The sequence below is a fragment of the Ictalurus punctatus genome, chromosome 7 (assembly GCF_001660625.3).
Source record: "Ictalurus punctatus breed USDA103 chromosome 7, Coco_2.0, whole genome shotgun sequence".
Taxonomy (NCBI): Eukaryota; Metazoa; Chordata; class Actinopteri; order Siluriformes; family Ictaluridae; genus Ictalurus; species Ictalurus punctatus.
This window is the reverse complement of record NC_030422.2, coordinates 27,298,981-27,323,735: the sequence shown is the minus strand read 5'-3', so window position 1 is coordinate 27,323,735 and position 24,755 is coordinate 27,298,981. Positions and strand designations below refer to the sequence as shown.

The 24,755-nt window shown below is 41.2% G+C and overlaps 1 protein-coding gene across 11 annotated transcripts in view; it reads left to right on the top strand.

Annotated features, from left to right (window-relative positions):
• The window catches only part of LOC108267854 (adhesion G protein-coupled receptor L2), a 143,265-nt gene that overhangs the window by 68,964 nt on the left and 49,546 nt on the right, over positions 1-24,755 (top strand). For 9 of the 11 annotated variants that reach the window (XM_053681549.1, XM_053681551.1, XM_053681548.1 and 6 more), the window contains 5 exons: positions 10,867-11,169; positions 13,149-13,252; positions 16,730-16,915; positions 18,538-18,576; positions 22,106-22,289. In XM_053681549.1, the coding sequence (XP_053537524.1) occupies positions 10,867-11,169; positions 13,149-13,252; positions 16,730-16,915; positions 18,538-18,576; positions 22,106-22,289 (816 nt within the window). The remainder of the gene's footprint in view (positions 1-10,866; positions 11,170-13,148; positions 13,253-16,729; positions 16,916-18,537; positions 18,577-22,105; positions 22,290-24,755) is intronic. The other 2 variants (XM_053681552.1, XM_053681550.1) reach the window with 1 other exon arrangement.

Here is a 24,755-nt window from a genome sequence, read left to right as displayed (position 1 = left end):
AAGTTAGCAAGAAGTCTTTGATACGTCTGATGTTCCTTGAGGGTGAAAGCTGACATAGATAGGATAATTTATTCAAGAAAGACACACACACATATTTATATAAATATATATATATATAAGCACGCTTTTTTTTTTCATATGCGACAGTGAAGCCTTTATCTCCCGTAGTAGTATTAAAGAGTGCCTCTCAAGCTCACAGCATGCGGGGCCACTTGTAGCTCCCACGATAACAGTGCCGCATGAGGCGCTTGTTAAACTTGGCATGGGAATTATTGGAGTTGTGCCACAATACACATGTCTTTTGACATTCGCGAAGCACAACCGATGGTGTAGGAGTTCTCTTTACACAACATAATGTTTTTGGAATGTGGCTCGAGCTCTTGGATCGTATTTCACTGGACACCGCCGGGCCGCGAACAGCTGAGACACGCATAAATGGATTAGCAGTGGTGTACCGGAGATCCTTTCTGTATTGTATATCAGGAACCGTGCTAATGAACTAATCTTTTTTTTTTTTTTTTTTTTTTTTTCGGTGCTGCAGTTTGCTGAACTTCATGGTTGGTGGTTTTTTGGCTCGTCCCATAGGCTTACATCACTGACATTATATATAGCTTAAGGAGGAATAGGATCAAATGTTGCATAAAGATTATAAAAAACCGAACGATAAATAAATTTAAAAAATGTCTTCTTTTAGCAGTACTCCGTGAACTGTCTCATGAAGTCACGTGAAGCGACGATGTGGTGTTGTCGATAAATATAATAAAAGCACAGAATCTTTTGAACCAAATTAACGCTTATAATGAAGGACGACACCAAAACAAATACCGGATATGTGGACGTTTCTGACTGGTGGTTTCGTTGAGTTGTGTGTTCCTGGCTTTGGTTTCAGAGAATGAAAAGAAGCCATGGCTAACATTAAAAAACAACAACAACAACAAAAGACGAAGAAGAAGAAACATTAAATTATATTGATTCGGCCCATATTCTATGGACTTTAGTGCAAAAGGTGCCTGGCAATTAAATATGTTCCGAACACTCTTAAGCACCAGCGAATTAAACACCTCATAGTGATATTTAAAAGAGATTGTCTGGAATGCACAAGCGCAGTATTACCTTGGCCTAAGGAATTAGAAAGCCATAATCGCACAAGCTAATCATTTCCAGGAGAATTTTCAAATTAATGCAGAGAAAATGGATTTGCCTCAGAGCCAGTATTGATCTTCGAGCCAACGAGTGAAAGCATAAAATTAATTTCTTTCATCAGTCACGAGAGGCTTCAGAGAGGTAGTGGGCTTCGGCGAGCGGCCCGACATCTCGCCGTGTTGGCGTCCATCATCGAGATGAAATGCGAAATGAGAAGCGCTCTGCTAAATGAACGCTAACCGAGCGCACGCTGGTGTGTGTCACTCTTGTATTCAGAGTCATTAGCGAGGTTAAAGGTCGCCATCCAGAGGGGAAAAGAACCTCGCCAGGGAGGGCCGTGAGGTCTGTTGCCATGGCACCGGAGCAGCAGAGGCATGTGGAGTCGAAATGAAACGCGATGCAAACGGAGGGGGTCGGAGGGGGGGGAAACATGCATTGTGTCTCCTCTCTCAGACTCGCCGTTTGTCTTCGCTCGCTTTTTCCGTTTGACCAGAGGCGCGGCGTCTGTGCGGAGGATAATAAGCTGCAGCTTTTGGCTCTCGTAAATCAGGGTTTGCCAAACACACGCTGGCACCGCTCCGCCCGTGTCTTTTTTAAGATCCTGTGATGGGAGTGGGTCAGTCCGTTAATGGTTTACATTTGCATAGTCGAGAATCACCGAGCACCTGTTAGAATGACGTGATTACTGGATGATGAGTGTCTGTTTAGCAAACGTGTTATACACACAGAAGGGTATTATTTCACCAAATCATCATTTCCGTATCGGATCGCACACGTTCAGACCGAATCATCTATTTTTGGTGAAATAAGGAATCTCCTAAGCAAAACTTTTTTATTTAGTCTCTGTGAACAATCTCAGGTGTTCCTGAGGAACGCAGGTTGAGAAAATACAACCAATGGAAATTTTGGTGCGTGCTCCATAGAAGCTTTAGAATCTGATATAGTATTTTGTCTGTGATTTTTTTTTTAACAACAACAACAAAAATGTTACGAGGAGTGCAGCCAGGCGTTATTACGGTATGATAATAACAGTGAAGAGGATGAAGAAGAAGAAGACTGTGTCAGCTACTGTACATGTATATAGCAATTATTGCAATGTTGTTAAAATTCCTAAAATTATTATTTATTTATTTTTTTTGGAAGTGGAAGATTTTTAAATTTAGATTGAGAATGTTGTTTTATTATCATCTTTTTTTTGATCAAGTTTGTAAAAATAAAAATTGTTTATAACATTTCGTCGAAATGCAATGAATCTCTAAAATTGTAAACGGGGGGAAAAATGCTGAAATTTAATAACAAATATTTCTATTTTTTCTCCTTTTCAGTGTTAGATTATTTATTTTTTCTATTTTTATAGGCAATCAATAAAAATGCATTTTTTTAAAAAAATTTTGATTTTTTTTTTCATTTTTTTTTTTTGTTTGTTATTAGCATACCTAGGTATCTTGCATATTTTATATCATAGAAAAGCCTTCAAGTATCATGATGTTGTTTTTTTTTGTCACATCGCCCACTCTTAATAAATCCTAAATGTCTGTCTTGAGCCCTAAAAGCTCCTGTACTCCTGAATATTTCGTCAGCAGCAGTAGACGTCGAGGTGGAAATCGATAATTGAAGCAAGAAGTGAATTTCAGGCTATAATTATCTTTTATGAGGAGGGGGGAGGTAAGAAAAACAGCATCGGAAACTGAGACAAATTCCCATCTGCATGCGTTTAAGAGTGTAGTAATCACGGTGAGAGGTGATTCAACAAAATCAGGTCGTCTGGAGAGGAGCTGCCACTTACATAACAACAAATTTGCTCCAGTGAAATAAATCTTCAGTAGAATGATTACTTTTACAGCTCTTTTCAGGTCGTTCAGAGGTTAAGAAATGATATGCAGTCAAATCAAAGCGCAGGCCTACGCACGCGCTTCTAAAAGACGTACTTCATTCGAATTGCTTGGTATTATTTACATCATATATATATATATATATTCCTCATTTGCGAGAAACATCTGTTGTTTTTAGCTTTGATTGTTATCCAGGCCGTGTGATATTTCTGCTGCGTCTCAGAAGAAATTGTATCGATCGTCGTTCCACCGACCGACCAAGCATTCATTTTTTTAAGAAATGCCTCCTTAACCGTTGCAGATTTAAGGCTTAAGTCTTCTTGCTCTTCTGTGCGCTGGAAATCTGGGTCATTGAACTGTAGCAAAAGATGTAAAGTTTGCTAACGCTGCTCTGCCTGAAAGAACCGAGCAGCGTGATGGAGAATAAAAAATAAATAAATAAAAAAAACCCAGTCCGGATTGAGATTCAGCACTCGAAGTGTGTTTCTCATCACACCTTTGTATTGTATGCCATCAGTCGCTGGTGAAAGTGGCTGCTAACAGAGGAAGGAAGGCGTGTGTCTGCGTGTGGTTGTGTGTGGCAGGTGTTTCCAGAGGTCGAACCGAATCTGTCGAGTGACAGGTGGCGGAACAATCCGTGCCGTGAGAGCTTGCGAAAATCAGACCACTAGATAAGACACACATCTGTCTCAATCACGATTTGATTTAGGCTCGGCATATGCGAGGAAGCGCTCACAGATGACTTTAGTCGCCGGGTCACATGATCGATTGCCAGGATGACGAGCGGCTGATAAATTGCCTCACCGAGGGCCATTTATTCACCGCACTGCTAGACTTGTCCGAGGCTAGTCATGCCACGTATTTACAGATCACTGCGTCCATATGTTAAGCACCGACAGCCGTTTAATTTCTTTTTATCGAAACAAATAAGGAAATAAATAATTTAAAAAAACGCACGCCATCTTATTCGTTTTCACTGTTGGTATTCCTACCATGACATTTAAGAAGACACCCCCCCCCCCCCCCCCCCCCCCCGCTATTGTGTGAATTATAAAGAGTTCTTTGGCTTTTTAATGATATCTAATCCTGGAACCTGAAACCTATTAAAAGTTGGAGCTCAACTTGCAACCTAAATCCCATTAAAAGTTTAAATTTAGCTTCGCCACATTGTGTTGTTTTGCTGCTTAATGTCCATTCACACAGACTGAAGTAGCAGAGTAAACAATGCCTCATAACTCTGCGTTAGTGTGTGTAATGTGAGCTAAATCCAGATCTGCACACTCGAGTCGAAAAACATGTAAAAAAAAAATAAATAAATAATAATAATAATTAATTAAAAAATAAAAAAAGCCCTTTTAAGTCTGTGGACGTTGCATGCATTTATTTTTTTGGAATATATATACAGTGTATATATATATATATATATATATATATATATATATATATATATATATATATATATATATACATATTTACAAATTTACATATAAAACAGGAAATGAATTGATCTCTTCATAAAATTATTCGGAAGTTGACCAGCTTTTAACTTTTTCGCAATGCAAAGTCTAGAAATCAAACAATCATAAATCCAAATATGGAAAGAAATGTCCACTGCCTTACGTCTCAGTCTAAAATGTGTTTTTTAGCTATTTCCACCCATCACATGAAAAGCCGATTAACGCCACGAAGCCTCATCGTCTTCCCGCACCGTCACCTGCTTCCTATTCAAATAAACCAAATAGACCAAAAAAAAAAAGACCAATAAAACGATCCTTGTGCTGAAAAAACTCCCAATAGAAACCCTCATAGAATTTGTAATGGTTTTAATGGTTACAAAGGGAATTGTATTGGTTTGAACAGAAGCTTTAATGGTCCCGGTGGGTCTCTACTGGTAATTTGTTGCCTTCTGTTGGTGGCATGTAATGTCTAGTGGATACCATTAAGGACCACTAATGGTAATAGATTTATTGTTTAACAGCAGATGGTTTACGATGGTATTTAGTACTGGAAACCATTAGAATTTCTGTGATGGTTTTTGTTGTATTTTTCAGCGGGGCTATATTAGAGATATACAAGAGACTTTTTTAATTAATTAACCCTGTAATTACTGATCCACATCCAGGTCATTCAGGATCGTCCGTTTATCCCCAAAAAGGAATCTCAAAGAAGAAATACGACAGCTTTCTGTAATATGTATTATTTCAAATCCGAGATGTTTGTGTTTTTTTTTTTGTTTGTTTTTTTTTTTTTTACTTTTTTGCGCTTTTTGGTCTTGAAAAGACTTCTCGGTTTCCCTCGCAACTAGAAAAATCCACGTTTGCGCCAAAGCCTGCGAGCTGCTTAAGGAACTGCAGCATCATTTGGTTCATCCAGACTAAACAAACATGTGCTGATCCTTCCATTATTATCGTGTTGTCTCATGGCTGGTGTGTTTCTACACTCGTTTAATAGCTTTTGTACGTTCCTTCAGCAGGCAGCCATCTGGAAACTCGAGCTGGAGGGAACTTCACACAAAGTGGGCGAACGAAGTTTGAAGTTTGCTTTGCTTGAAGTTTGTCTGTTTCAAACTAAGAAACTCAGTGAGAACTTTTGGAGCTAAGAAGAGCTTCATGTCCCCGTCCCCCCCCCCTCCCCCATCCTCTATCGTTAAACACAGATGACTGTTCTCCTTTTTGGCTTCATTCTTTAAAGTTTTCCTCACATGCTATTGCTAACAGTCATCACCTCTGACGGACTACATGTCCTTGATTTTTGATTCTTGCACGGCGACTGACTTCACTGACTCCCGAAATGACAGCTAATTGAGGCTCGTTTCCCGGCGAGCGCTGCTGGACGACCCCCAAGTGTTCCTTTCTTCTGCCCGCCTGTGAAATTGGTCGGCATAATCAAAAGAAAATTGTAGAGCTGCCAGACGGGAGATGTCAGAAGAAACAGTGAGGCGGGCTAGGTTGTTGTTTACCTCTCTTGCTCTTTTTCTCCTCCTTTTACTCCGTTTTTGCTGCAGCAGACCATTTACCTGAATGTGAGGAGGGGGGGGGGGGGGGGGGGGGGGGGGACAACTCGAGTGCCAGAGGTGGTGTGATCGAGCGGTGTTCTGGTGTTTCGGATTGGCTGACAGGGTCAAGCAGGTGATCGACAGGCCGTTTAGCGACATTAACGCCCGTCTTCGGCAGTATCGACGAGCAGCATCGGGAGGTTTGCGATGATCCGTCAGGTGTTTGTGTGATATGTCACGAAACTATAAATGGCCTTCAGTTTAATCCTGGAACATTGTGCGCCTGGAGTTCTGTACCTTTGAAAATGATGGGAATGAAAGTAGGATGGTAGCTTATTATCTTTAACCACTCATATGGACTATTCAGCCAGATAATCACTGCCTCTTGATTTATTGGACAACTAGCATGGAGATGGTTTTCTGCTACCGAAAGCACATGGACACATGCAATCCAATTTTTTTCTGCTTTTCACATTCGGGCTTGGATGTGACCTCTGCCCTGACAGAACATTAAAGGTGGGTAAATCAGTAGCCTGGTCTCCAGGGACAAGCACGTTTGATGTCTGGGGTATTAGTTTTTTATTTATAGGTGTCTAGTGATCAAGCGGGTGTAACCAGATTAATAAAAAAAATCCTACTCACTGTAGACTTCAGCGTAATCAAGATTAAACAAAATGGTATTATGATGCACATATAGGGCTTACTAGTTAGCACATTTGTCTCGCACCTCTGGGGTTGGGGGTTCAGTTCCTGCCTCTGCCCAGTGTGCGTGGAGTTTGCATGTTCTCCTCATGCTTCAGGGGTTTCCTCTGGGTTCTCCGGTTTCCTCCCCATGGGGTACTCCGGTTTCCTCCCCCTGGTTGGCATTTCCAAATTGTCCGTAGTGTGCAAATGGGTGTGTGAGCAATTGTGTGTGTGATTGTGCGATGGGTTGGCCCCCTGTCCAGGCTGTCCCCGCTTTGTGCGATAAGTCTCCTGGGTCTTAGCTCCCCGTGACCCTGTGTAGGATAAGCGGTGCAGGAAATGGATGGATGGATGGATGGTTCCTAGACAGTGCTCTTCTGATCTAGAGAAAATGTCACATGCGGCATTGAGTTATAACCTAGAGAGGCAGTTTTTAGAGAACTGAACTCTTGAATTCTATTCAGTCCTAAAGAAAAGAAAAGAAGTATAACATGACAGGTCCTTCAGAGCTAAGAATGAAAAATGGATGTAGGAGCGGTCTGTTATTAAATACAACCCCGATTCCAAAAAAGTTGGGACGCTGTGTGAAATGTAAATAAAAACAGAATGCAGTGATGTGCAAATCTCATAAACCCATATGTTATTCACAATAGAACACAGAAAACATATCTAATGTTTAAACTGAGGAAATGTGCCATTTTAAGAAAAAAAGAAGGTAATTTTGAATTTGATGGCTACAATAAAGTTGGGACAAAAGGCTGGAAAAGTAAATGTTACTAAAAAGAAACAGCTGGAGGGATATTTTGCAACTAATTAGGTTAATTGGCAACAGGTCAGTAACATGATTGGGTATAAAAAGAGTGTCTTAAAGAGACAGTCTCTCAGAAGTAAAGATGGGATGGAATCTGGATGGAAGCGTATGTTGTTCTAAAACCTGTATATACCTTTCAGCATTGGCAGTGCATTTCCAGAGGTGCAAGCTGCCGATTCCATAGGCACTGATGCACCACCATACCATTAGAGATGCTTTTGAACTGAGCGCTGATAAAAAGCCGGATGGTCCCTCTCCTCTTTAGTCCTCTTTAGTTTAGAGGACGCGGTGTCCATGGTCATTTCAAATTTCGATTCGTCTGACCACAGAACAGTTTTCCACTTTGCCTCAGTCCATTTATTTTTTAGCTTTGGACTGGAGAAGACGGCATCGTTTCTGGATCAGCATTTGCGGATGGCATGGCGAACTGTGTTCACAGACAATGAGTTCTGGAGGTGTTTCTGAGCCCAAGCAGTGATTTCCATTACAGAATCATGCCTGTTTTTAATGCAGTGCCGCCTCACAAATTGTAGATGCAGTTTTTCGCAGATTGGTGACCTTTATTTCTGAGAGACTCTGCCTCTCTAAGATACTCTTTTTTATACCCAATCATCTTACTGACCTGTTCCCAATTACCCTCCAGCTGTTTCTTTTTAGTAACACTTACTTTTCCCCCGTCCCAAATTTTTTGGTTGCGGCCGTCGAATTCAAAATTACCTTTTTTTTTTTTTCCTTAAAATGGTACATTTCCTCAATTTAAACATTTGATATGTTTTCTATGTTCTGTTGTGAATAACATATGGGTTTATGAGATTTGCAAATCACTGCATTCTGTTTTTATTTACATTTCACACAGCGTCCCAACTTTTTTGGAATCGGGGTTGTAAAATATAGTGTGGAGAGGGAAAAATGAGCAAATGAATGGAGTGTATAAGTGAGGTGAGCATTGCTCTCACAGCTGTCGTATTTCACTGCAGGAATAAGTCAGTAAAAATAATCAGTAGAGTGTCATGACCCAGAGGGTTTGGACTTTCGCATTCTAGCTTATTTGTCCCTCTCAGGTTGCACAGGTTTTCTCAGCACGACGTGCGAGTGACTAGGGGAAATAATGTATTGCATATTTTACCGGAATGAAGAAACAAAAGAAAAGATGTTCCAGATTGGTGGATTGGACCTCAGCCTGGTGTGCCTGTGTTCGCTCACATGAAAATGGAGATCCGTGTCCGATGATGGGTTGCCAGATATGTGATATTTCCTCTCAAGCCACAATCACCCACCCCCCTTTCCACTGTTGGCGTGGTGTACAGTGAGCTCTCTTTTCTACGCTTTTGTAGCAATGCTCGTTCAAGTGGCCTCAAACCCACAAACACATTTACACTCTTCCTAGCGTTATCGTGCCAGCGCAAAGTGGGTTAGTGAACTGATATAACTGTTCTCACTCGCTAAAACGTACACGAAAAACCTCCAACAGAGCTTAATACTTAGCTCCATGAAGCCATTTCCTTTCTCCCTTGGAAGACAGATATGTTTGAAAAATGTCTGTTTCTGCATGATTTGAAATAAAAACTGCACATTTCATCAGAAATTCTTTTAAACATGTCCCAACAATTCTTATCTCGTATGCAATGCACAGGAATTTCCACAAAGACTTATTTCTCGCTCACTGAGACCCACTTTATTAAAGAATTAGGTATGAGGAGACTTGAGGAGAGAGAGAGAGAGAGAGGAATGGTAATAGAGCTAATGTGAGAGAAAAGTGAAATGCAATCAGGCTCAGATTTGTCTCTCGCCATTGACATTTAATCTGGCCAGAGTAACAAACAGCTCCTGTGAGGATGATACCCAAGCGAAGTGACGAGTCGGCATTTACTCTGAGGTGCAGAAAGTGAAAGATGGGAATGGGTAGACATTTGCTTCGCTATCAGTTTTGTTGTGGAGACAAAAAAGAAGCAGCATTCTGGGTAGGTGGCAGACCTTTTATTTTTGAGTTATCACCGTATCTGACAAGGAAGCAGTGTGAACAGTGCACTTCACACCAGCCATTATCACACTGTCCTCAGAGTGTACAATGCAATGCAGTGCTTTACGATACATGTGTCCAGATGTTTGAGTCTGATGAGAGCTGTTTTTTTTTTTATGTCCATGGTTCTCAATATGTTTTCAAAGTGTGTCTGTGAAGAAAAGCCAGGGGGTCCTTTGGTTGTTTTTAGTTTTATTTTGCTACCGTGGCGGAAAACAACCCGCCATCTGTATGGTCATTAGCCAATTTGACCGATATCTCAGAAACAAAGAAAATTCAGGCATGAAAAAACTCTGTGAATTCAATAAATGAAGCCAAATTGAAATATTGAGCCTAATGTTTAAATAGTTGGATTGTGTTAATAAAATAAATGGGATTCTGTTGTTTTTCCTGCCTGCAAAAAGTTTGAGAAACATTTTGATACTATTTAAATTTAAATGAGGTCAAAATAAGAAGGGCAGATTGTATGTGCTAAAAAAAAAAAAGAAAAAAAAAAGTAGCTCTCAATTAGATTAGCTAACTTGTAAGCAAACTTGGCTGCGATTTTTGCTAGCGTTGCTAGCAAACTTCCGACCTGTATATAAACTAGTGAAAGGAACTTAAGGTTTAAGGATGGTAAACATGTCTACTAGTTTAAATACACAATATATTAATTAGCCTTAAATGTAGGAGTTTGTTAGCAAACCTCTTGCTAGCGAGGTAACATCAGTGTGTGCTAGTTAATGTTAAAGTATTGCTGTGTTTAGGTAGATGGCTAGCTTAGCTGCTGCTATTGTGTGAGTAAAACTAATATTTCACGTTCTAAGCTAAGCTATAGCCTAAAGGGGGAAAATGGCTGCTAGTGAGGTAACATCAAGTGAATTAGCCTGTAAGGTTGTTAGTGTTAAAGTATTGCTGTGTTTAGGTGGCGAACTTAGCTAATGTTTCTGTTATATCGTGTGAGTAAATCTAGTATTCTGTGTTCTAAGCTAAGCTATCATTTAAAGGGAGAAAAGGGCTACAATGTGCACAAGCACAGTCTGAAAAGAGTTTCATGTCCACTCGGCTATTTGACATACTCTATATGTCTCAGAAAATGTATTTGTGAGGTTATTTTAACACAATATATCACCCAGCGCCTCTATTCCGACTGACAATACAATTCTCTCTATGATTCAGTCTTTCGTATTGTACTGAATATATATTTCTTGACTTGATGAATAACAGCATAGGAAAAGAATACCAACCCATACATACATTATGTAAAAAAAAAAAAAAAAAAAAAAAAAAAAGATCAAAGGCAACCTGGTGCTTCTGAATGGTTAACAAACTTCCATTTGCATTGATATATTTCGCACATTTACATAAGTACACCTGCTAACGATGCTTAATCTTCTCACAGTGTCGACGCTCGCAGACGGGGTCACGTCAACCGCATTCCCCAGAAGAACCACGACTGCCTTGAGCACCAGCAGCAGCTCCACACATCGAAGTCTGGCCAACAGCACGGTCACTGTTAACCCCAAACTGAGCAAAGGACCTCATGAGCCTGCAGTGGAGAATCCTGGCGGTGTAGATCCCACCAATGCTGGTCCCCAACCTCCCAGCAGACAGTTCTGCGAGAGCATTGAGATCCGAGACATCGTCTGGCCTCGTACACACAGGGGTGTCACCGTGGAGCGGCCATGTCCCAAAGGAACCAGAGGTGTGTGTTTATGTGAATGTGTGTATGCAGTGTCAGATTACTGATTTAGATCGAGGTCAGCAGGAGGCTGAACATGGAGAGGTAGTGTTTGGAAGGAACCGTGTGTGTGGTGGGGGAGTTGGATTTGTGTATAGGGGGGAATAAACCCCTACAGATCTGCATTTCCCTGCTGGCCACCCAGGCTGAAATTAACTTCTGAGTTCATTCGACTCTAGGAGTTCATTTAACACTGTTATTTGTTGTTTATTTGTGTACAGAGTCATGTGATTAGTGTGTTGTGACTGCTTGTTTGTGGATTAGACGTGCATCTACACAGCTTTATTTGTTTCCCTGAACCATTTGGAAATGGTTTTAGGAGAAAAGCATGGCCTTGAGGCATTAATGAGGAGAGACAGACTGCGGTATTATGCTGGTTAATTTGCATCTTCTTTTTCTGATTCTGCTTTCGGGTTCTCTCCACTTCCCTGTGGGGTTCTTCTTTAGGTCTTCTGTACATTTGCATTTTTACATTATATTTACATTTGCTCATTTGGCTGATGCTTTTATCCAACTGAGCAGTTGAGGGTTAAGGATCATGCTCAGGGTTCCAAAAATTGCAGTCAGGAAGTGCTGGGATTTGAACTCGCAACCTTCTGATCAGTAATCCAAACCTTTCCTCACTTTTCCATTTGAATCTCTCAGCATTAGTTCTCAGATGCTCTTTTTGGTTTCCTTAACCTGCTCCCAAAAGGTTCTCTTCTCATTCTCCTTCCTTCTCCTTCTGGTTCTTGCTCTGTTCCTTCCTCTGATTCTCACAAACTTCTTCCTCAACTTTCTCCAACTGGTACCTCGCTCATGTTCTCTGCACTTTCTTCCTCTGGTTCTGTCCACCTTCTCCTGCTATGTCTTTCCACCACCCTCCTCTGGTTCTCTTCACCCTTTCTACCTCGTTCCCCTCTGATTCTCTCTAGTTTCTCTATCTGTTTGTCCTTCTGATGAACTTTTCCTTATATAAATGGTTTGTCAACCTTCCCCCTCTGGTGTGACATTTTCTTCATCTGGTTCTGTCCACCTTCTTCCAACAATGCTCTCCACTTTCTCTGTCTAGTTCTTTCCAACATGCTCCTCTGCTAATTCTCTCCATCTTCTCCCTTTGGTTATCTTCATATTATTTATTTTATTCTCTCCATCTTTTCCTTCTACATCTTTCCAACATCCTTCTTTGGTTCTCTCCATATTATCTGCCTGGTTCCACTCTGATGTGATCGACCTTTTCCAGAAGATTCTCCCTCTTTCTCCATCCGTCTTCTCCATTTGGTTCTCTCCATATTACTTCTCTGACTCTCTCCCTGTGGTTTACAACTTATCCCACTGGTTCTCCTTTTAATTCTACATCTTTTCCCCTCCTGGGTCTTTCTCAGATTCTTTCTCAGGTTCTCCGTACTTTCTTCATCTGTTTCCTCTTCTGGTTATATTTTCTTTATGGCTTTGGTTTTCTCAACCTTCTCCCATTGTTTCTCTGGACTTTTTGTAGCTCTGGTTCTCTCCACATTCTCCCTCTACTTTTTTCCTTCAGCCTACTATAGTTTTCTCCACAGTCCCTGCCTGGTTCCTCTACGGTTCTCTTTAGCTTCTGCAACTAACTCTCTCTCAGTTTCTCTCCACCTTCACCCTCCTTTCTCAAGCCTTGCCTCTGGTCCTCTCTACCTTCGACATCTGTTTCTCCTTCTGGTTAACTTTTGCTTTTACCTCTTGCTCTCCCTTTCCCCTTCTCCCTCTACTACTTTCCACAACACTTATACCCTCTATGTCTGGTTGCCATCTGGTTCTATTTACCTTCTCTCTGTACAGCTCGTATCTTCACCAACAGGAACTGGGTTCCAAATCGGTTCTGTTTAACCTTTGCCTCTGATTTGCAGTTGTCTCTTTCTATCTCTGCTTTCTTCATCACTTATCTCTGTGGTTCACGTCCCCTTCTCTTTCTGGTTCTCCATGCACAGGTATTGCCTTATACCTCTGCACAGCTGTGAGTGGTACGTGGAACCCAAAGGGACCAGACCTCAGCAACTGCACCTCCCACTGGGTCACACAGGTGGCGCAAAAGGTCAGTACCAGATTAACAAAATTTAAGTACGTTTGATCATTTTGTAATGCTATTTTTTTTTATACACCACAATTTTTTAAATGCATATTTTTTTTATATATATAATTGGCAAATTGGCAGATTATTTCCCTTTTGTTCTAACAGTGAAGGCTGTGAGTTTCAAAACAAACATGAATTTTAATTAATGACACTTTTGAGGCTTTGATTACATTTATTTTTCATCATCACTGACTATAATTAGTCAGAGGTACAAAACGGTAAAAGATGAAAGTACGCACCTGAAAAAAGAAAAAACAACAACAAAAAAACGCACACGTATAATCAAAGCATAAATAAGCGCTGGCATGAGCGAAAACCGTTTCAGAACTTCCATAAGGCCAATGAATGTGGAGCAGCTGCTTTCTGCTGTGTGCTAAACTGTTAAATTCTTCATTCCTGAACTAACAGATCCACAGTGTTGTAGAAAACTAGACTGAAGCAGTGAATTATTGGCTCTCAGTGGTAGTTTTGTTTGGTTTGGCCGTTATATGTGTTTTTTTCTTACCCTAACCCTAACTCTCGGCTATCCCTCGTGTTCAAGGATGATCGTCTAACATCGCTAGCGACTATGTTGATATATTCTATGTGTTCGCAATTGGCTAAAGAGTCCTATCATGGTGGTACATATTTTGTTGCAGTGAGGACAACTCAAACCAATGGGAAGAGGAGATTTGGGCTGCAGGACTCATGTTTTTCTTCCTGTTCTCTTCTCCGCTGCTTGTTTTCTCCTGTGTTGCTCGAAATATTCCACTCCTTGATGCATGAGTGATCTCCAGGTGTTCCTCTCTTGTCCGAGTGTCTCCCATGTCTTAACATCAATACTGCTGCTCTTCAGTGTCGCTTTCAGGATGTCCTCGTAGCGTTTCTTCTGTCCTCCTCTCGATTGCTTTCCTTCCTTGAGCTGGCCGTAAAAAACTTGCTTTGGAAGTCGATTGTCATCCATTCGAACAACATGTCCTGTCCAGCGAAGTCGGTTCTCGTTGACAATCGCTTCAATCATAGTGGTCTCGGCTTCGTCAAGAACACTGATATTGGGCCTGTAGGCTTCCCAGGTAATTCTTAAAATTCTGCGAAGACAGCGTTGATGAAAGCTTTCCAGGTGATTCAGGTGCCTCCTGTAGATGACCCACGTTTCTGATCTATATAAGAGAGCAGGCCAGACAACTGCCTTGTACACAAGGATCTTGATTTCGTTCTTCAGGTCCCGGTTTCGAGTCTCCGGCAAGACTCTCCTTCCTAGACGTCCAAAGGCTGTTGCTGCACATTTCAAACGGTGTTGTACGTCGCAGTCAATGTCTGCAGTATTTGAGAGGTAGCTTCCAAGATAGCCAAACGTGGTGACATTTTCGAGTACTTGACCTTGTAGCTGGTTGTGGATTGTTCGTCGTTGGTGCTGGTTGATGAAGAATCTTGGTTTTTCTCAGGTTGATGGAAAGCCCCATTTTGTTGTAGGCAAAGTCGAAAGCGTTGAGCGTGGCCTGAAGATCTCCTTCGCTGAGGGACATAATGCTATTATCATCAGCACACTGAAGTTCGATAACGGAGGTGAGGGAGCTCCGATGTTTGGCCTTGAGACGACTGAGTCTGACTAGTTGCTCGATGTACTAATGTACTCGATGATTACGCCGGATGGAAGTTTGGGTTTGACAATATGCATGACGTCCAAGATGAAGATGGTGAAGAGTGTTGGGGCAATGACACCGTTTGACTCCGGAGGTGACGCCAAAGGAATCCTCCATTTCTTATCCCAGTTGCTGTCAAAACAGCAGTCCAGTCATGAACTAGGCCTCCATTCTGTTTATGTAACCGTATTTCCACATGAATTAAAGATTATTGTGCAAAACAGCAGCAATAGTACTAAAACCAACCTCAAGCTGTAAACAACAGATGTAGCCTCAAGTCAAGAACAAAGTTTTGCAGGGCTACACGAATTTGAATCTAAGTGCTATACACATAGCAAATCAGGCTGCTTTCGATTTAAGCAAAAGAGTCAGGTTTCTCTTCAAGAACAAAAGTTGCTCAGCTTTCTGGCCGGAGAGACGGTTAGTCTTCTCACCAAGAATATGAGATGCTGCACTGAATAGTCTCTCACTCTCTGTGGTGGTGCTCGGGGCAGATAAATACCTGCATGCAATCCGTGCAAGCTATGGAAAGCGTAGCTGCGCTCGTTGTAGCGCTGCTGTGGTTCGGGGCGCTTTCCTGTAGAATCTCGTCAAACATGTCAGAAACGGAGGGAGTTTGCAGCTCATCACTCGTACACACCCGTTTCTCCGGAACACGTTGCTCTGTGCGGCGCTTCGAACCTTCAGCAGATGCGTTCCTCACCTCCAGCTCTGCCTGTATCGTTTCCCGCGCACGCGGCTTTTTCTACGCGTCAAAGTGATGTTCTTTAAATCGCGGATCTAGTAATGTTGCAATGCAAAGATAACCATCGGATATAACCATGGCAGCATATATTTTTGGCTCATATTTTCGGCTTTTTTTCTCGTTCGGCCAAGAAACCGAAAATGCCGTTTTCGGCCGAAAATATTCAGCGGTCAAAATTTCGCTGTAAATTAGTAATAATAATAAAACAAAATTAAATTGCAAAAAAAAAAAAATGTAAAAAATATTCAGTCTCCCATGTCTTACTTGATGCCAATACAAATAAATTAATGAAATTTAATCATACCTAAATAAAAAAATAAATATAAAGTGTGTAACTACGCTTTTGTTGTTTTTGTAAACATGTCCGCAATATAATTTATTTTATATGAAGTTTTTTTCTTTTCAATTATATTCATTTTGTCTTCTATTCAATTCAGCTTTATTTATAATATTACAATATAAAGGATTCATATCATAGAAGATTCATATAAGATTCATATATATATATAATGTTTTTTTTCCAGCCTAATTAAAATTTCATATCGGGTCTCATATGAGATGTTTCTAAACCAATAAAAAAACAGGTTCGTCTCTGTTTTAAATCATTTGTCCTTCAATAAGACGTGCTCACTGAGTAATATGTTGTATTGGCGTGTGATAATGATGAAATACGGGACGTTTTGGACTGATTTCTTTCATCAGCTCTGCAAAGGAAAGAGATTCTGAACAAGTTGTGGTTTTCAGTCGAGCAACTTTGTGAGCTATGGTGTAATTTTATCCACCTCCTCATCGATATATATCCAAAACATGTTATTTTGCGTTTATGTGTGGACAGCGTTTTAGCAACACCCTTTGATTAATGCGTTGTGAATAGCAGCCCCGAGCCAGTCACGCCACATTCATTTCCCTGCAACAAGTAACAATTTCCTCTTCAGTCTATTTCGCCCAAAATATTGGGCTGCAAAGTTTATCAACATGGTTCTTGAGCTTTCTTTGCCAGTTCCCTGCATTAAATCCACCATGTAATTTGTGTCCCTTGTAATCACACATTTCGGCTCTAAATTGGGGCAGATCCGGAGTGGAGAGAACGCGGCGAACCTGGCCAATGAGCTGGCGCGCCACACGCACGGCCCTGTGTTTGCCGGCGACGTCAGCTCCAGCGTCAGGCTCATGGAGCAGCTGGTGGACATCCTGGACGCACAGCTTCAGGAGCTCAGGCCCAGCGAGAAGGACTCGGCTGGACGCAGCTTCAACAAGGTACAGCAGATTAATGTTCTCTTTTTTTATTTTGAGAAGCGTCATATTTTGCGTAATATCCAGTTCGTGGTCGGGAGTAATAGCGCAGCGTTTTCCAGTGTATTTGTTTTGAAGGGAATTTCTGTGCAATTTTCACTGCTATTACAGATAAGTAGACCTCCAATTGCACATTTATGTTCTCAGTTGATGTTTGGGTGCAGATCAACTGCTTATTTTGCATTACCAAGCCCTCTGTTCCCACAGAACCTTTTGAGCTCGGTACAATTGTAAATTTGTGGATTTCCCGATCTCGATTGCCTCTGCTGTTCCCAGAGCTCATTTTCCTGCCACTGAGGAATTCCTGAAACGTTTAGCAGGCCCGGTGGAATTCCTGAAGGACAACCCGCCTATACATATTTGCTTTTTTTTTCCTTGACAAGCCGAATCCCTTTTTTCTTTTCACGTTTTGAGAGGGTTTATCTTCTCTAGGTGGTACAGAAGGACACTCCCTCCTGTCTGCCTGTCAGTACTCCAGCCCCAGGGATTTTTTTTCCCCCCTCCTGAATATGTTCCAGCTCAGCTCCCCTGTAATTATGGGGTTAGTGCATCTGACTCAACTGGCACTACAGATGTAAAAAGCTGCCGCTAGTGTCTAGAAACCATTTTTTTTTTTTTTTTTTTTTTTTGGAAATGAAAAAATAAATAAATAAATAAATAAAGAACAGGAGAGAAGCCAGGGCCCTTTAGGAACGTAATATGCAGCCAAGTATTTGCTGAAGGAGGAATTTCCGCAGAAGAGGCTCGACTGGAGGGCCCCACGAGGCTGTTGATCTTCCACATAAAGGATTGTGGGACGGCGAGGTGGAGGACTTTCTCCGTCTCGAGGCTGCTTAAACCGTTGCCACTGTTAAAGAAATGTAGGTGTAATTCTGCAAAGAAATCCCGTTTACCAGCTGAAAATTTCCCTTTCTTCAATTTCTTCTTCTTATTCACGCTGTGCGTCGCCACAAGGATCGGTGCGGGGAAAAAAAGAGCGATTTTAGGGGGGGTTGTGGGGGGTGAAGATACGGGGGGGGGGGGGGGGCACTTTGTTTTGATGAAAAGACTATCTGCGGCTCTGAAACCTTCATATCGCCAGATAGCACAATTATCCTGACCATCAAATACAAATGACCTCCTCCAGCTTGAATGCATTGAGTTTAATGGATTTTCTAGCACGGTCCAGTACTTGCGTCTCCGTTTTTTTTTTTTTTGCTGTTGTTGTCCCCCCCCCCCCCCCCCCCCCCCCCCAAAGCTCCCCACCCCCACCCCCCCTTCCCTCCCTGACACCTCCCGCCTCTCTCCCCTCCTTTCCCTCTCTCTACAACTCAGCAGTCCTGGTGTTTTGGTTATGTAAGCCAGTTAGATATTCAAAAGACACTTTTAATTGAAAGAGGAGGGCGATGTGGGGTAGCACAGCGCTCGCTCAGTGTGACGCTGCTCCCGTGCAACGTCTGATTGCATCGTCGAGACGAAACGCTTGATTGTGTGCAGGAATGTGGTGCCTTGATGTTCCTTTGATGACGCAGGACCTGGCTTTGTAGCTTCTAACGTCTTGTAACTCTGTGTGTGTGTTTCTGTCTTATTATTGATCTTCCCTTTAGCGGCAAAAGCGAGAAAAGACGTGCAGGGCCTATATGAAGGTGTGTACACGGTATAATTCAGCTTTACTGCATGTAGCTTCCCTCTCTTTCTCTCTGTCTGGCCATCTGTCTGTCTGGCTGGCTTTCTGTTCCTGCAGGACGCTCTCTGCTGGAATCTGACTCATTCTTTAGCCACTTATTAGTACTGTCTCTGCCTTTGTCTGCTTGGCTACTGTTTTTTTTTTTTTTCCCCTACACTTCTCATCCTTCCATCGCTCTCTCTCTCGCTCTCTCTCTCTCTCTCTGCTCCCTTCTCGCTTCTCGCTCTTGCTCCTTACCTTTTATCTCTTTTCCCCCTCCCCCTCAATCCCCTGCTCTCACCTTCCCACTTGTACTCCCTTGCTCTTTGTTTCTTACTCTTTCGTGCTTTCTCTCTTTCTCAGTCTGTGCCAGCATTTTCTTCGCCTCTCCCCCCCTTCATTGCACCGCTTCTGCTTCTGTGTTCCGTGCTTCCAAGTTTTCACGTTTTTTCTCTTCACCTCCCTGTTTTCCCTACACCCACCTGTTTCTCAACCCAGTCCTGATCTCCTCCCCAAACCACTTGTTCTCTCCTTCTCTTTCTTTTCTCTCTCTCTTTCTCTCCCTCTCGTGCCTCCTTTTTCTCTCTCCCGTCCCTCAGCACAGGAACATTGTATGAGTAATTGCCTTCCCGCGGCCGTAATTGCACCATCCACGTCTGCCAACAGTGTGATCAAAGTGGCTGCATGCTCGCTTTTTCACCCACTTCAACTTTTCAGCACTCGCCGATCATCCCGCGTTCTCAGGGACGCATGGTTCAATTTACAATTGTTTGATGGATTCTGAGAATCTACGTTCATCGCATCCCGTTTTCCGTCCGCAACACCGTCTTCCAAACTCTGGGGTGTGTTTTACTTACGTGTTTATTTTTATTTTACTCGGCTCTGAAAGAACACAAACACTCGCTGCAGAAAAATCCCAGCCTGATGTCACGTGAGCCTGTTTCTGACTGGGGTTTATTCGTGTGATGGCGTTTCTTTTCTCTTTTTTTCTCTCTCCTCCTTTTCCCTTTTGTCTGCTGAGAGAAATAGGCCGACGACGGGCCGCTTCGCTTGGCGTGCCAGCTTCCCCAAATGTGTGCTATGATCTCTGCCTCAAAGTCCCTCTCCATTCAAACGACTGTGTTAGTGTTGACAAACCTCCTTCAGATTAAGAATGCACTGAGTACTCGCTTCTGACGGCGTAAACACTGCTCTCGTCCACAGAAGAGCGCGGGCTTCTTCCGTTTGCGAATTAATGAGCAAGTTCCCACTAGCAGACCTTTTTTTTTTTTATTCATGGTTTATATAACAGCCGGGTCAAACAGTGCACGTTAATAATACAACCATTAGCCAATTTCACCATTTACTAGATTACTGTGGATATTACAGCACAGTATGATGAATTGTTTACCACAGCACTGAATTAACACCGCACGCCTGTATTAATGTGTTGTAATGTGTCCTAACACGTTATCGTTTCTATAGCAACAACTTACACAGGGATTTGTACGACGGACGCTTCATGACATCATTGTAATGGAAACGTGTATAATCATAACATTGATATATCGATATGTCCGAGTTTTCTGTAAGGACATGCTTATTTAGCATTTCTGGAAGGAGGGTCCAGTTTAAAAGAGCTGCTATGGCATTGGTGTTAAAAAGAACCAGCTTGTTTAACATTAAAAGTAACTATAAATGGATAATAAGTATGGCGTGCTGTTATCGGAAAACAATCAACGTTACATGTTAACGCTAACTGTGCTTTTGCTCCTGGCCTTATCATACCACCCTGTCGTAGATTAGTTTCCTGCATCCGTACACTCCCCGGTGTGTTTTATTCCTTAGACGTCGAATTCAAAGCTCTACTCGATCCCAAGGAATGCTAGAACAGGGTTCGGGTGCAGATCTGGAAAAGTTTGGAATTCATTGGTAATTATTTCCACACCAAGGATGGAATGGAATTAAAAAAAAAAAAAGGTATTAACTGAAGATGCTACGATTTTATTAAGATTGTCTTTAGATCTTCCGTTATTTTTGTAATACAACCTCCTTTTTACATTTTTTTTTTTTTTTTTTTTTTAAATGACCATGTTCTCAGATTTAACCGGGAAACTAAACAGTTTGCAAATTTCAAGAAACGAATCTGGGAAATTTTTTATTTTATTTTAAAGATCTGTAATTTTATTCCCACACACACACACAAAAAATACGAGAATCGTTTAAAAAAACAAACAAACAAAAAAAAAACCCCGACATTTTTAACAATAAGTATCATTTTTTAAAATGAGTTTATTGAGGCATAACTGATGTTAAGAAATAATAATAATAATAAAATAATACTAATAACAATAATAATGTTTTATTTATACAGCATTTTTCGTTGCTTTCCAATTTTGGAAACCAGACTCATAAAAGCACAAAAAAAATTAGAAAACAAATGAACAATTAAACAAGTAGACAGATTGTTGGTATTTAAAAGCTGGTTGTGATCTAATTTTGTGTTCGTGTAGATAGAAATGTAATTATTGTCTCATGATGCGAGGTACAGCGTTCTCATTAAAAACTTTTTTAAACATTTTTATTACTTTTTTAAACTAATTATTGCCCAAATATCGCTAAAACCAAGGCGAAAGGTCACTGGTTTTAATCACCGTCTGAACTGACTTCTAGTGAAACCGTGAAAGGCGGAAAACACAAAGCCGTGAAACATCATTACTACGCTCACTGTCCGTAAAGCAGCTGAAGAGCTTCCTGTAAGGATGACCTAACCGGTCTTAAAGCCGTTTTATCTTCAGTAAATCGTGAAGTCCACAGTGGAACGCCAACAAGCCTCAGCTGAGCTATATTCCTTGCGTCTTTAATGGCACGCCTGGAGTGACACTGCCCTATAAGTGTCCACTATGTGATGTCAGGAGCCGTCCGTGGCCTGTTTAAACGAGGCAGCGAGTAGCGTTGGGATTGTTTAATTCAGTTAGCGCTGCGCTCCAGGCTTCAGGAAATGAAAAGCTTGCGATTAGGGGTGAGAAAGCGAAGGTGAACATGCAGTTTTCCTCCAGTCCACCGGGCTTCTGCAAACAGATCCTGCCGGCCGATAAGCCTTCAATCCCCCCGTCCCTCCCTCCACAGGAAAAAGCATACATTTTGAGGGCATTGCGGTCAGATCCTGTTATGGACTGGAGCCATAATTGGTCTCTGGAAAACAAGAGCTTTGTAGGGGTATGGAAGCGAAGGAGAATGCTCCATTGATGTGAAAAATATTGGGCTAATGTTTTTTTTTTTCAGATGAAATTTGAAATAATAAACCACGGCGATGGTTAAACGACAATGGTAACACACAACACTCAAACACTGGACCTTGTTTCTGGGAAATACCCGTGCAAATTCCCTCAGCCCCTCCTCCACGGTCCTACTCGCTCGTCATGGGTCTCATTAGTTTCTGTTCAACTGCCTTGACCTGCATTTGTTTATAAACCCTTTTGCTGATGAATTCCAGCTGTCCGTCACAACTCTTGTGTTCCTGCATGCAGGCCATCGTGGACACGGTGGATAACCTCCTGAGACCGGAAGCGCTGAAGTCGTGGGAGGACATGAACTCGACGGAGCAAACGCACGCCGCCACCATGCTGCTGGACACGCTGGAGGAAGGAGCCTTCGTCCTCGCCGACAACCTGATCGAGCCGGCTGTCGTCAAAGTGCCTGCGGAGAACATAAGTGAGTCATTGAGAGAGAGAGAGAGAGAGAGAGAGAGAGAGAGAGAGAGAGAGAGAGATAGAGAGAGAGAGAGAGAGAGAGTTGCTGATGGAGCTTCTGGGTGAGATGAGAGCTTTCTGTCAGCACCAGCGCTTAATAGCCCTGTTACATAGTGATGATTATGAAAGATGGAGTTTTGTTGGCGTTCTTGTTCTGAGAGTGGAGGAGATTTCTAACATTTGTAACAAGCCAATTGGCATAGACAGACAGGGAGACAAGTAGATAGAGAGACAGACAGACAGATTGATAGATAGACAGATGGATGGACATAGATAGATAGATAGATAGATAGATAGACAGACAGACAGACAGACAGATAGATATATAGATAGATAAATATATAGACAGATGATTGGACAGACAGATAGATAGATAGACAAAGATAGATAGAGAGGCAGATAGACAGACAGACAGATAGATAGACAGACAGACAGACAGATGTATGAACAGACAGACAGATACATAGATAGTTAGACAGACAGATAGATAGATAGATAGATAGATAGATAGATAGATAGATAGACAGAAAGAAAGAAAGATAGACAGACAGACAGATAGATAGACAGACAGATAGAAAGATAGACAGACAGATAGAAAGATAGACAGACAGACAGAAAGATAGATAGACAGAAAGAAAGAAAGATAGACAGACAGACAGATAGATAGACAGACAGATAGAAAGATAGACAGACAGATAGAAAGATAGACAGACAGACAGATAGAAAGATAGACAGACAGACAGACACATAGAAAGATAGACAGACAGATAGAAAGATAGACAGACAGACAGACAGATAGATAGATAGATAGATATACAGACAGACAGACAGATACATAGATAGATAGACAGACAGATAGATAGATAGACAGATAGACAGACAGTCAGACAGACAGATAGATAGATAGATAGATTGATAGACAGACAGACAGATAGATAGATAGATAGACAGATAGATAGACAGACAGACAGATAGATAGATAGATAGATAGATAGATAGATAGATTGATAGATAGACAGATAGATATACAGACAGACAGACAGATAGATAGATAGAGAGACAGACAGACAGACAGATAGATAGACAGATAGACAGACAGACAGATAGATAGACAGATAGACAGACAGACAGATAGCTAGATAGATAGATGTGTAAATAGAAAATAAAGGCAATGTGACCTTTTATTTCAGACGTACAAACACCAGTTCAGTTCAGTTTCGCTCCACGCTCTGTGTAAGCTGTAAATGACTGTGACGTCACTGTTGGACATCTGACCCGCGATCACTATTAAAAAGGGCTATCAAATTATAAATATCAAATTATAACCTGTAGAGGCCTTAAACCCGAACACGGCCCTTTCAGGAAGTTACACACAGCCAGAGGAAAGAGCAAATGATATGTTTGCACATGTTTTTTCGTCTGTGTGTGATGTGAACACCAGATTTCTCCGTGGTGCTGCCATTTCCTGCAGCTTTCCAGACTAGCCGGCTTTTTACTTTGAATCCAGCTTTGAACGTGAGGTCTAAATGCTAATACCAAGTTTTGTCCATTATCCAGATTTGTGGCGATTTGAAAGGCTTTTGAGTACGTATGACGAGGTGTTCGCTTCACTGAAGCACACACAACCATGGGCACACACACACACTGCTGAGAATGAACGTAGATGTGAGCTGATCGTGGACACTGAGTGGGCTCTAAATATCTCGCCCCGAGGTGCTTCCGAATTATTTATAATTATTATTATTATGCAATAATAATAATAATAATTTGACTCTGAAAGCAAAAATATTTTTTCCACTTTTCTGAAAAGAGTGTTTCCATAATTACTGTTCCATTTAGACATTAAACATCAACTGCATTTAAGCATTCAAAAACAATTTGTTAGGCAAAAATATTGATTTTTTTTTTTTTTACAAGCTTTCTTTGCCAACAAAAAAAAGCATTTTGCTTTTAATGAAAAAAAAAAAAAGGTTGAGTTTTGCATTAGCAAATAAACAGCATGTGGTTAAGAATGAATCAATTCAATAAATAATAATAATAATAATAATAATAATAATAATAATAATAATAATAATAATAATTGACTTTCTATAATTTTCATAACAGGGCTGTTCATTCAAAGTGACCTAGCCAGTTGATTTCCCAATATCAAAGAAAAGAAAGAAAAATGAGAATGAGAGCCTTTTCTTCTTCTCATGATCTTCAAGAAATTTGGATGATGCAACATCCTGTTGCACATGTGACTTGTGGAATATTCAAAATATGTCATAGAGGTGAATGCGTTCAGGTATCAGCGTGCAGTGATTGTGAACTAAAATGCAATTTTCATGAGCTATAATGGATGTCTCGTGGAAAATAATGTTTTAAACATGAGATTTTCAATGGCTTCAGACATTAATGTAAAAATAATGTGTTTCTGAACAATTTT